The sequence below is a fragment of the Erythrolamprus reginae genome, chromosome 6 (assembly GCF_031021105.1).
Source record: "Erythrolamprus reginae isolate rEryReg1 chromosome 6, rEryReg1.hap1, whole genome shotgun sequence".
Taxonomy (NCBI): Eukaryota; Metazoa; Chordata; class Lepidosauria; order Squamata; family Dipsadidae; genus Erythrolamprus; species Erythrolamprus reginae.
In genome coordinates, this window is record NC_091955.1 from 66,467,914 (window position 1) to 66,482,116 (window position 14,203).

Genomic DNA, 14,203 nt, shown 5'->3' on the forward strand with positions numbered 1-14,203 from the left:
TACTGAGAGGGTACCATTTTCCTCCTCATCTCCAACCTCTTTTCAGAGCATGAGTGAAAAACCACCCTCCTGCTTGAAAAAAAATATCCTCCTTATGTGCTACCATGTAATTGATAGAAAAATCCATAGAAAGCGTGTAACTAGCATGGCATTTTATGGCATTCCCATCTCACACCCCATTGTGAAGAAAAAGAATTCCAGGAATATAAAGCCAACGTAACTGTCATGGTAAGGTGTCAGCTCAGGGCATGAGAAATTAAAGGACTTCTGGAACGGGAGGGTGATATGTCCCAGGGCTCAGTCCTCCTATAGTAGAATGGCAATCACAACTAATCTTTGTACCGTTCAAGAGTAATTTTAGCTAGCAAAGTAAACTGAACTGCAGGAAACAATTTCTGTATTTTGAAACAAGGGAGTTAGTTATTGTGGAAACAATTTTACGTTTTGGAACCATTTGTCTTATAAACCTCATGCCTTTTCGTTCAATACAACTGATAAGTATGATTACTAAACTCTTCACATTGCTGAGTGCATATAACGCCAGTTTCTACGCCAAACGGTTTTGCACTCAAAATGTGGCGCTGAACTAAGCGACGGGAACGGACTTGCACTTCCGTATTTCATTGCTTTTAAGATTGCCAGCACTGAAAATTGGCGTACATGTGTTTCGCGAATACATTAAAAAGTGGGCTCTTCACGTAGAGTTCTTTAGATAGCTGACGCCGCAACTCAGCGAAATTTTCTTAAATCGCCCCTATGAAGCGTGATCAGCGTACGCGATCACTGTTGGAGAATAAGCGAAGAGAAAGGCTTTCTCTTTCTTCGGTAATTTCAAGAGACGTATCTTACGCAACAACCGGGCTGGCCGTCAGCGTAAGAGGCGGCATAATCGGGGTGACGGCGGCCATTTTGTGTCTGGAGGCCGGAGAAGAAAGGCTGGTTTCCTTTTTAACCAACGCTAAAGCGGTTCCTGAGGAGAATTCGGCTCTCGGAGGCTCCAGAGAAACCAATTGCAACGGCTGCCCAGCCAGGAAAATTAAATCCCGGGAGTTATTTTTAAAGTGACCAAGCAAGCAGTAAAGTTCAAGAGTAGGCGCGGCTGGGCCTCTCAGCGCTAACCCTTCACACAGTCGCGCACGGGGGTCCTGCTTTTCCTGCTTGGGAGAATGCGAGGCTTCGGGGACCGAGGCCGCGATCGTGACCGCGGCGGGTAAGGACGACGTGAATGAGGCAGTCGGGCTTCTTTCTTTGTCGTTTCTCTCCCCTCCCCTTCGCCCCCTTCAGCCTGCCTTCTGCTGCGTGGCACGGATACAGCCAGCGCTGCCTGAGGGCTGTTCGTGCTCGATTTCTGCCTTTCTCGTAGTTATTAAACCGTTTGAAGGGGGGGGGGAACAAACAGTTTGAAGGACTCCGAGAAGAGGGGCGGGGTCCTGCCATTTTGTAGAAATGTAGAAACGGCCGAAGTTGGGAAACAAAGCGCCTCGGTCTCCTTAATTAATCAGCACAACTTACTACACTGTGCTGAGAGAGCAGATACAGCGGGTGAAGGTTTGGGGCCTTTTACGTCGTAAGGAAAAGAGCACAACGGGACCTTTTCTCATAAGGGCGGGGGGGGGAAGGCTCGCTCTCCGGGTTGCTTTTCTTCCCCCCCCCCCTCCGGAGTTACGGAAGCTTTTGTCAGAAAATTTCATGCGGCTGGCTGAAAGATGGCGTCACAATATGGAGGTGAATGTTTGATTGGGAGGTGCCCGAGGAATGTCGGCCTAGGAAGAGACCAGAGATGGGAGTGCTTCCATGCCGTTACTATATTTATTTATTTATTTAGATTTCTATGCCGCCCTTCTTGAGGCGGCGTACAACATTGAATACAACAATATATAAGAAATATAAATAACTATAAAATATTATGGAAATTTACTAATAAAGAACATTTTAAAAAGACCCCATATACAATCACACCCATTCATCCAATCTAACCATATCTAGTATCGTCCGGAGACAGTCTCATCACTCACTGCCCCCATCTCCGCCGGCAGAGTTCGGTATAGTAGGAGTAGTAGTAAGATAGTAGTTGACATACCAGGGAGACTATGGTGGCTATACTGTATAGTCACTTATCTTCTGGTCCAGCATTTCTTTCCTTCCTTCCTTCCTTCCTTCCTTCCTTCCTTCCTTCCTTCCTTCCTTCCTTCCTTCCTCCCTCCCTACCTACCTACCTACCTACCTACCTACCTACCTACCTGATTTATAGACTGCCCCACTCCTGACGGACTCCATGGGGCATAAATAATAAGATAAAGATAATTTTATTATTTAAAAAAATAATAAGTAAGGAAAAAAAATTCTTTATCTCCTGGTGAATAGGACTAATATAATAATTACTAACTGCTGAAATCCGAGGGGCTGCATTGAAATAATTTAAAAATAAGAATAAATATTTTAATCGGATTTTTCTTTGCTTCTGTCTATATTTTTCTTCTCAGGTTTGTAAGGATGGTCTTGTATTGCCTACTTAACAAAATTTATCTACCGCTCTAGTCCAAGAGTGGGAGTTTACAAGTTGGTAAAAATTCAATACAGTGGTTATAATCAAAATCTGCACTCCTTTAAGTCAAAAGCCAGATGGAAATTTGGCACCCTTCCTAACATTGTGGCATCCTAAGCTTGGAACTCTTGGCTGAAAAACTCTTTTTTACAACCCCCCTAAAAGTGCATTTTATTATATTTTACTTCTAGATACCTATTGATTCTGATAAAATAAGTTAAACTTCCAAGTAAACAATTAGGAGGAAGTTATGAATTATTGATATTTTACTGGGCAATCCCAGGGTTTAGTTCTATACAATATAAGAAACTACATTAGTTATTTTCAGAGATATTTATTGTAGCAGGTGATTCTGAGGGATTTGTAGTACAGTTTTGTCCAATTTTAACATCAATCTTTAAAATATGGGATATATTTATTGAGAATAGTATGACTGATAATTAAAGATAATCTCATACTGAATGGAAGTACTCTACTAAAGCAGTCCTAATTATATTTATGTAGAAATTATTAATTATATATATTAGTCCTTGTACAAGGTGTCCTTTCACAGTAACTCACAAAAGTAGGAGTCAAACTAATTAATTATTAAATGGTGTAATCTATTCTTAAGATAAAGAGAATAATTGTTAGCACCTTAACTGGCAAGGTCAAACTAGTTGAGAACAAATCTTTCCTGTCTTCAAATGAACCGGAAACCCTGATACTTTCTTGAAGTACTGAAGGAAGTGAGCACTACAATGTAATTTTTCAGAAGTATGTTACTACTGTATTTTACAAATAGAAGTTTAACTATGTGCATTAATGTATACTTCTCACTGTATTTTTCCACATGTATATGGAAACAAACCTCACTGTCAGTATTCCTAGGTAAACCAGATAGGAAACACAACTGTATGAGCTAAATCTATCTTAAGGCTACATTAACAGAATCTTGCAAGTCTGAAAGTACAAAACATCCCTGCTGTCACTTTAATTGCTTGATATATTAATGGCAGATCCTTTCTAAGTTTCTTTCTCTTTTGACTAAAACCACTGGGAGCTCCTACCTTCTGGTCTGATTGTTTTCTAGGCAGCATGTCTTGCCCCTAACCCTAAGGTCATTTCCAGATTCCAATGTGCTTATTGAAGATAGGGGATTTGGTATTGGTTAAAATGCTTGATTTCCTGCATTTAGTTTCTACCTGGCTTTATTGATGTTAAATGTTGCAATTAAAACTATTCTGATGTATTTTTTCAGTAATTTGTTACTGTTAAAGTAGAAAGAATATTGATTAAAGAGTTACATTTTTCTTGTATATTTTAGGTAAAACGTGCCCTGTTTTGTCATTATCATTGGACAATGTTATAGAATTATACATACATAATACATTTCTACATATTTTCATGTTCAAATATGTTTATTCTTTTATTGCCAAAGGTAAAATGCAAAACAAAGAAAAGCAAAAAGGAAAGAAACAGATTAACAAGTGTCCAACACTAACAACTTACAGAGAAAAATTTTGAGTATCAAAGGGGAAAAAAAAAAACCAAATACCAAATACATCTAACATTAAACATAAAAAAAAACCCTGGCTGAGTGTTGAAAGATATATCAAAAATATATACATAACTAATCTACAAAATAGTCATATATTTTCCCATCTGTGTTTAACAGAAATGCTATATTATATAAATATTTAAATATCCCCGATGTGAAAAACTACCTCATGATTAAATGGACTTAATATGTGTACATATACAAAGATACATAAAAACAGATTACTCCAAATTTAACTTTGTTAACCATCTGTCATTATATTTAACATGTTGAAAATCTATAAACAGCTTCCAGTCTCTTGTAAACTTGTTTAATCCATTGTCTTAATGTTACTTTCCAAAACATTTTTGTGATACTTTTTGTTTGTTTAACTGTATATAAATGTTATTGAATCCAAGACTTGGGCATGCATATTCAATGAATATCATTTTTCATCCATGAGTGATTTTTCCCATTTCTTTCAGAGCATCTAAATTAAGCATAGTTTAATTCAGGTCTGGCATATTACAGTGGAACCCCGACATACGAAATTAATTGGTTCCGGAAGGAACCTCGTATGTCGAAGAGCTCGTAGGTCGAAGCATTGTTTCCCATAGGAAACAATGGAAAAGTGATTAATGCGTGCAAGCCCGAGGGCTGAGGGGAAAAGACGTCGGCTGAGGGGTGCCCGGTGCTTCGGAGCCGGCATGGGGGGGCTTTCCATGCTGGCTCCGATCTTTTCAGATAGGCGCGCCGATTCTCCGCTCACTCCGGGTGAGCGGCGAATCGGCGCATCTGTTTAAAAAGATCGTAGCCGGCATGGAACATCCCCCCATGCCAGCTACGAGCTTTTCAGACAGGCGTGCCGATTCTCCGCTTTTAGCAGTGAGCGGAGAATCGGCGCGCCTGTCTGAAAAGCTCGTAGCCGGCATGGGGGGATTTTCCATGCCGGCTACGATCTTTTTAAACAGATGCGCCGATTCGCCGCTCACCCGGAGTGAGCGGAGAATCGGCGCGCCTGCCTGAAAAGCTCGTAGCTGGCATGGGGGGATGTTCCATGCCGGCTACGATCTTTTTAAACAGATGCGCCAATTCGCCGCTCACCCGGAGTGAGCGGAGAATCGGCGCGCCTGCCTGAAAAGCTCGTAGCTGGCATGGGGGGATGTTCCATGCCGGCTACGATCTTTTTAAACAGATGCGCCGATTCGCCGCTCACCCGGAGTGAGCGGAGAATCGGCGCGCCTGCCTGAAAAGCTCGTAGCTGGCATGGGGGGATGTTCCATGCCGGCTATGATCTTTTTAAACAGATGCGCCGATTCGCCGCTCACCCGGAGTGAGCGGAGAATCGGCGCGCCTGCCTGAAAAGCTCGTAGATGGCATGGGGGGATGTTCCATGCCGGCTACGATCTTTTTAAACAGATGCGCTGATTCGCCGCTCACCCGGAGTGAGCGGAGAATCGGCGCGCCTGCCTGAAAAGCTCGTAGCTGGCATGGGGGGATGTTCCATGCCAGCTACGAGCTTTTCAGACAGGCGCGCCGATTCTCCGCTCACTGCTAAAAGCGGAGAATCGGCACGCCTGTCTGAAAAGATCGCTGCCGGTCCGGTGGGGTTTTGCAGCAACCTCCGAGCCCAGCGGCGATCTTTTCAGACAGGCGCGCTTTCTCGAAAGGGCGGAGAAAGCCCTCTCTCGCAGCCTCCTGGCTGGGAGCACTTTCGCTGCGAGAGAGGGCTTTCTCCGTCCCTTTCGGGAAAGCCCTCTCTCGCAGCGAAAGTGCTCCCAGCCAGGGAGAGCGTTCAGATCCCCCCACCCCCAGCAGAAAGCGTTCAGATCCCCCCACCCCCAGCAGAAGCCAAGGACTCACCAAGCGCTGGATACGAACGGAGAAGAGCCAGGCTGGTTTGCTTTGCAGAGCCGAATAAAGCGTCACGCCCCCCTGACGCTTTTGGCGGCAAAAGAGCCCAGCATCGCTTCGGAAGCCGCCGAAAGCGTCAGAGGGGCGGGACGCTTTATTCGGCTCTGCATCAGCTCGGAAGCAAAGCAAGCCAGGCCGGCTCTTCTCGGCTCGTATCCCGAATGGAAGCTCGTGAGTCGAGCAAAAATTTCTCTACTCTCCCAGCTCGTATCTCGAGTAGCTCGTAAGTAGAGCTGCTCGTATGTCGGGGTTCCACTGTATATTGAATAAATATTTATTACAATTTCTATTGATGTTTTCCAACAAATTTAAACTTCATAAAATAATGCTATTTGAGGTTAATGGACTAGAGAAAATAAAAAGGTAATCATTTCTGTCTAATCTGTTAAGGTTTGGTAGCCCTCTGCCTCCTAAAAAATTTGGAAATCCTGGAGAGCGTTTGCGAAAGAAGAAGTGGGACTTGAATGAATTACCCAAATTTGAGAAAAACTTTTATGTTGAACATCCGGAAGTAGCAAGACTCACTCCTGTAAGTTCTGTCCTTTCTTTCAGCTTTGTCTTATTTGTTAAACTATTCCAGTTTTAATATCTCTTTCCAAATGCTTTAGCAATGAAAATGATTAGAATTCCTGCCATTATTGTAATGAGATTTTCAATTTTTTATTTTGTCAGTTCTGATCTGCAATTGTAAAGCAAAGGATGCAAAAATTTGGTTGCCACTAGGTGGCAGAAAAGAAATGCTGCAAATAAAATTTTTGCAGCCCAGATCTTCAGTTCTTTTCTGATCCATATTTTCTGTATTATTTTTTAAATACATTTCATTTGTGGGTGGCTGTGAAGTGATTTTGTTCAACTGAATCTTGAACTGTCTTTCCTTTTTCTTTTAGCTGCTATTTCCTAACTTGCAGGATAGTTTCTGGGGAAAGTATTCCAAATTCAAAATACATCGGAGTAGTTCAGGGGTCTGCAAACCTGACCCGTTTCCCACAGAAAAACAAACAAACCACCAGGCACTACAAAACCTGAATGGGCGTGGCCAACTCAACATCACTCCCACCCAGTCACATGATTCTCCCCCCAGGTTTTGTGGCTCCCAGTGTTTTCTATGGGAAAAAGGTGTGTGTGTGTGTGTGTGTGTGTGATCTCTCTCTCATCTCTTTCTCCCTCTCAAGTTTCTCTTTCTTCCTCTCATCTCTTTCTCTATCAACTCTTCTCCCCCTCACCCCTTCTCTCTCTCTCTCATTTCTTTCTGTCTCACATCTTTTTGCTCCCCTCTCATCTCTCTTTCTCCCTCTCATCTCTCTCCCTCTTTCCCATCTCTCTCCCTCTTTCTCTCCCTCATCTCTTTGTCTCATCTCTCTGTTTCTCTCTTCCCCATCTCTTTCTCCTCTCCTCTCTTTCTTCCTCTCCTTCTCCCTCTCTTATCTCCCTCTTTCTCTCTCCTCCCTCGTTTGTTTCCCGTTCTTTCCCCTCTCATTTCTCTCTCTCCCCCTTCTCTCATTTGTTTCTTTCTTTCCACACTCTTATTTTTCCATTTCTTTCTTGCACATGCGCACAAATGGGATAATATCCTGGGCTGGGATCATGGTGGTGGGATGGCAGATCCTCTTCTTGGCGGAAGAGGGGTGAAAGCCACATGAGCTCTGGGGCCGCGTGTTGCCAACATTTGCATTGGGACACTTACATTAAATTTGGATTGGTTTCTTCCATTTCAGAATGTTTACCAAACTATCAAAATATTTCTGATCAGATACATCATCTTTAAGTTTGCTCTACTAATTTAATACAGGTCAAAACATTAGTACAATTAAACATGTTTATTTGTTAATTGATATGTTTGATAGGTTTATTAACTTTGAAAATCCATAGTTACTTTTCATGTTAAAGAGTAAATTAAATCATTAAATATACTTAGCTTATTTAAAGTTTTTACTGTAGACTTACTTAAAATCCTTTGGATGGCAAATTTGAAAGAAAACAGTAAGGTCTATGGAGCTTCTCAGACATCCAGGTCATGGTTGTCCCAAAGGTTTTCAAAAGGCAAACTGGACAAAAGGCAAACCAGAAAAACTCGTTTTTCTTTGAAGACATTTCACTTCTTGTGAGGCGAAGAAGCTTCTTGGATGAGAAACAATACATCTTCAAAGAAAAACCAGAAAGTCCAGTTGCCTTTTAGAAAAACAGAGTAATGTGTGTATTTATTCCTCTGCATATACAAGGTTATACTGCGTAAATGCATGAAATTGAGAAGGTTTTGAATATTTTCATTTATTTTTTAAATGAATTATTTAAATGAATTCTGTATTTCATTGTACATTTTGATAAGCTTCTGAAAATGAAGTCAATAATAGGAGAGTAATAGTTCTGTGTCAAAAGAATTGCTAGATCAAGACTTTAGATTATGGAGAATACAAGGAGATGTGATTACTTGAAATAAAAGGAATGTAAATTCATATTCAATGATTACTGATTAATAATAATAATAATAATAATGATACAATTTCTGTTTTTCACACTTTGCTTGCTATTTTCACTCTAGTATGAAGTTGAAGAGTTGAGAAGAAAGAAAGAGATTACTGTAAGAGGGTCAGATGGTTGCCCCAAGCCAGTATTTAACTTTCATCAGTGTAACTTTCCACGTGAGTATTCTCTTGTGCCCAAAACAACAGTGTTGGAGGATGGATGGGCATGTTAAATAGCATTATCTGGCTGGGTGTACTTAGTTCTGGAAAATTGAGCTTAATGAAATAGTTTTTGAAATTAATGCTGTAATCTAAATTTATTTCAGTACAAGCTTTACTTATATAGCTTTTGCAGTATAAATACCATGCTATTCATCTGTGTATATTTTATCTGCTAATTTTTAGAATATGTAATGGATGTCTTGATCGACCAACATTTTACTGAACCAACTCCAATTCAGTGTCAGGGCTTTCCTTTGGCCCTTAGTGGGCGTGATATGGTGGGCATTGCACAGACTGGCTCTGGGAAAACATTGGCAGTATGTATTTTTCAGTTTCTTTAAATTTTCTTTTGTCTATGGATCTATAAAAGTATATTATTGTGCTTTATTCAGGTGATGTAATTCATGAACAAAATGAAAAATGTAATTTCTTTAACTTTGGAACAACTCACCTCGGGGTTCCAGTGCTTGTGCTCTAGGACGCAACGGAGATTTGTGATCAGTTGGCTCTGTTTGCATCCCAGGCCTGCATCACTAGATAGTGCTGCCTACCCACTACTAGCCAGACAGTTTTCAAAACTTTGCCACAAATGTGATTTCTAAAAATATTTATAAAAAGTCTTTACAGGAAAGCATTGGGATAGGAAAAATACATTAATTTTCTAGAAGAGTTGAGTTCTTGATTGTTTTTGCATCATCAAACAAATAAGAGAATGAGATAGCTAACCTCTAGGACTTCTGGGGCGGGGCTTGGTCGATGCGGAGCTGGTGAGTGAACCGCTGCTCTCCCAGCACGACTTTTATTGCCTTTAAATATAAGATCAGACACCCAACTTGGAGGGAAGGGTGTCGTAAGAGGTGGTTATGCTGTGCCCGATGTGAGAGTCGCTAGCTCACACCGGCACAAGCTTTTTTGAACCGCCAGGACCGGGCAAAAAAGAAGCCAGCGTTTTGCTGGCCCTGAGACATGGCCGCCCCGTAAACATCGAGGAGGAAGTGAGAGGAGATCGGTGAACCTCAGCAAGTACCCTAAAACAACATATTTTGAATTCGGAAACTTCTTGTGTACCAGAACAACTGTGGGAAAGACGATAAAAGATAGAAAAGCTCAAATCGAAAGAAGCGGCGATTAAAAGGTTGAGCGACAGGAGAAGCAAGAGACAGCGTGCGGTGACAGGAGAATCGGGTGTGTGACAGGAGAGCTGGGTCGAGGGCGGAGACGGAACGGAGATAGATTGAAAAATCAGGAACTAAAAATCGGGAACTAAAGACGGATATAACCGGGGGATGATATGATTTTACTTCACGAACATTTGGAATACCAGGAACACCAGGTGGAATAAGAGCAGCGAAAGCGGGGATTTTAAAAAAAAAAAAACCTCCCCCGGTGTGAGACGCTACATTTACATGTTTAAGCCTCCCCCTCTTCCGGAAACATAGAGCTACGAAAGCAGGAAGCAGAAACAGCAAGATAACATCGTGGAGATCTACACCCCTTCGTTTGTTTAGCTGGTTCTTTTGGTCTATCTGGTTTGCGCTTGCCTTTGGACTACACAAGAAGATATAACCTTAAAGAGACAGGAATTTGACTCGAATAGATATCAACTTGACTGGGCTGGTTTTCTTCAACGTCATCACAGCAGATCCTCCCATAGGAAACTAGGAATTTACGCGAAATTAAACTACAGACACCAAGCTACAATCTATTAAACTGTGAATATTAAACGTGGGACTGCTAAATTCACTTACTTTTGCAATAGTCTGGACTAAAGCCAATATTAAGACCAAGAAACATATACTGGACAACTAATAATACTAATAAATGTAATTAACTGATTAACTAACAAATTAATTAAGTGATTAATTGATGTAAGGACTTGCTAAAGCTATAATATATTATCATTATTTAAACCTCTACCTCTACTCTTAAAAATTGTTCATATATAATATTTATAAGGATTTATTCAACTATTATTTAACTACTTAACTACCCAACTGTTGATTTCTTAACCATTAATTAATTAATTGTGTATTATATATTGTATATTGAATATTGATTAAGTATTATTAAATACTATAGCATTAAGTATTAGATATTATTAGATATTAAGATATTAAGATATTAGATATTAAGGATTAAATATTAAATATTAAGATATAAGTTAGAATATCAAACATAAGTCTGAAAAGAATAAGTTAAGTTAGATTAAATATTGTTTAAATATTGAAACACCGATAATACTTGAAAGTATTAACTCTACCCTTTCTCTCTTTTGAAAAATAAGTTGTATGAATTGATTGGTTCGACTGGTTATATACTGAATTAACTGTTAAAGAGTAATTTGACTAATTGATTAGATATATAATAGATTGATTAGATATTGATTTAATTATTAGAAGGTTAAAACTTATTACAAATGGCAACTCAACAAACATTAACCAAGTCGATGAGAAGGGGTAATTTAACCCTACTATCACCAGCAGTGCAGAAATCCTCTTCAACTTCCGATATAGTTACAGGAGAAATTAAGGATCAGGCACCCTCGCTTCAAAGCTTACAAAATTCCCTAGACAAAATTCAAGAATTTATGATAAAACAACAGGAATCCGCTAATCAAACCCAAGAAACTATAATTAAAAACCACCAGGAGACACAAAAAAAATTTGAGGAAGTAAATGAAAACTTTGCCAAATTTAACAGTATCATAGAAGATGTTAAGGAAGCAGTAGACAGACAGGAAATTAAAATACAACAAGTGGAAGAGACAACAGGAGCGAACAAGTTGAGATTAACTAAAAACGAAGAAGACCTTAGGAGGGTAAATAAAGATTTAGAAGGGGCCATTGCCCAATTAGAATTCGAAAAAGCCTCATTCTATCTCAGGCTACAAAATATACCCGAAGAAAAAGGGGAGAACCTGTTTGCAACTGTAGTTGAACTCTTTGCGGAAGAATTAAAAATAAACGATAGTGAACTAATTAACCACGTAGACGAGGTATACCGAGTGCAAACCAACTACGCACGTCGCCACCAACTCCCCAGAGAGGTCCACCTTAGATTTACAAAAAAAACCCTGAGAGACGAGATATATAGGAACACCAGAGGGGTCTTAACATACAAAGGGAAAGACATAATTGTGTTGAAACAAATACCTAAAAGAATTAGGGAACGAAGGAGGGACTACCACTACTTTACAAACAAATTAATAAAAAACGAGATACAATTTAGATGGCTAGTGCCAGAGGGGGTGATGGTAACGTGGAAGGGGAAGAAAATAAATATAGAAACACTAGAACAAGCAGATAAATTTATTCTAGAACACCTGAAAAAAGAAGGGGAAAGCAGCACGGAACTGGAAACAACAAGCCAAGAGGAGGGAGAGATAGAGGAAGAGAGAACAGACAAGATAAGCAAGGGGAAAGGGGAGAAAACAGAAAATTACAGAGAGCTTAGAAGCAGCAAAAGGGCAAGATAGTTGACGAAGAATGAATAAGGAAATTAAATTATTTTCGGTGAACATAAATGGAATGAACTCTCCTCAAAAAAGAGGACAAACATTTACAAAATTAATAAAACAAAATCTAGATGTAATATGTCTCCAGGAAGTTCATGTAAGGAAAAAGGATAAGAAAGTATTGGAACACCCGAAACTAGGGAAACTATTCACATCACTTGCAAACGAAAAAAAAAGGGGAATTGCACTATATATTAAAAGCTGGTTAAATCCAAAAGTAATTGACAGTGATGAAGAGGGTAGAATACTCATAACAGAAATTGAAATTAATAAAAAAAAAACGAATTTAATTGTGATTTATGCTCCCAACAAAGACCAAAAATCTTTTTATAAAATGTTGTACCAAAAGATAATAAAAATTGAAAAAGGAAACATCTGTGTGATTGGGGACTTCAATATAATAATAGATTACGACAAAGACTATAAAGGTAAAGAAAAGAGTAAAAGGAAAACAATACCAGAAAAACTCAAAGATATTATAGAGGAATTTAAACTAAAAGACACGTGGAGGGAAAGACACAGAGATGAATGTAAGTATACTTATTATTCACACCCACATGACTCATGGTCCAGATTGGACATGATATGGACAAACATAGAATTACAACAAGAGATAATATCAGCAGAAATAGAACCCAACTTTTGGGCAGACCACAACCCAGTAAGTATTATAATTAGAGGAAACCAAACCAAAAAAAATAGATGGACAATGAATACAAAAATTATACAAGAAAATAAATACAAAGAATTTTCAAAAAAAGAATTAGATATCTTTCTAGAAAAAAATTGGAATGAAGACACAACCATACAAAATATATGGGACACAACTAAAGCCTATATAAGGGGGATAACCATTGCATACACTAGTAAAAAAAATAAGGATAAAAATAGGGAGATGAGAGAAAATCAAAAAGAATTAGAACAAATAGAAGCCGAATGGATAAAAGATCCAAAAAAAATCGAACTAAAAGAAAAAAGAGATGTAATTAAACATAAGATAAACTTGATAGCACAGGAAGAAATAGCCCAAAAAATCAAAAGTGTAAAACAAAATTACTTCGAACATGCAAACAAACCGGGAAGGTGGCTTGCCTATAAAATTAAAAAACAGAAAGAGAAGAAATATATCCAACAATTGGAAGATGAAAAGGGAAAAAAACAAATTGATATAGAAGGAAAAAAAAAGATAATACAAAACTATTTTGAACAGCTATATAGGAATGATGAGATAAAAGAGGAAGAAATAGATCAATATTTGAACGAGATTGAATTACCCCAAATATCGGAGACTAACATTGATAGAATGGATAAAACCATAACTATGACAGAATTAGAGCTAGCAATTAAAAAACAAAACAATAACAAAACCCCAGGAGTAGATGGAATACCAGCCGAATATTATAAAGAAATATATGAACCAGTCAAAAATTATTACTACAGATGTTGAACGAGGTGTTAGATAAAGGAGCAATGCCTGAATCCTGGAAGGAAGGGTTAATAACACTAATACCAAAAGATTTGGAACAAAGATATTTAATAAAACAATACAGACCAATTGCATTACTAAACTCAGATTACAAAATCTTTACAACAATATTAGCAGAAAGGTTTAAAGGGATAATTAATGAAATTATACATCCGGACCAGAACGGCTTTTTACCAAACAGAAATATAAAAAATAATTTGAGAAACATTATAAATATTTTAGAATACTATGAGGTAAATCCAGGAAAGAATTTGGCACTAATATTTTTAGATGCGGAAAAAGCATTCGATAATTTGAATTGGAACTTCTTTATTAAACAACTGACCAAAATGAAATTTAAAGAAAAATTTATAAAAGCAATCAAGACGATATACTCTACACAATCGGCAAAAGTTATAATAAACGACCAATTAACGCAAAATATAAAAATAGAAAAGGGAGTACGGCAAGGATGCCCCCTTTCCCCATTAATATTTATTTTGGCCATAGAAACCTTATTAAATCAGATAAGGTTAAATAAAAATGTTAAAGGATTAAATTT

The 14,203-nt window shown here is 38.6% G+C and overlaps 1 protein-coding gene across 1 annotated transcript in view; it reads left to right on the plus strand.

Annotated features, from left to right (window-relative positions):
* The first annotated feature begins 875 nt into the window (after positions 1-875).
* Positions 876-14,203, plus strand: part of DDX17 (DEAD-box helicase 17) — a 31,956-nt gene continuing 18,628 nt past the window's right edge. Inside the window, exons 1-4 of the mRNA XM_070756121.1 lie at positions 876-1,210; positions 6,369-6,507; positions 8,518-8,617; positions 8,846-8,979. Of these exons, the coding sequence (XP_070612222.1) occupies positions 1,167-1,210; positions 6,369-6,507; positions 8,518-8,617; positions 8,846-8,979 (417 nt within the window). The 5' untranslated portion in view covers positions 876-1,166. The remainder of the gene's footprint in view (positions 1,211-6,368; positions 6,508-8,517; positions 8,618-8,845; positions 8,980-14,203) is intronic.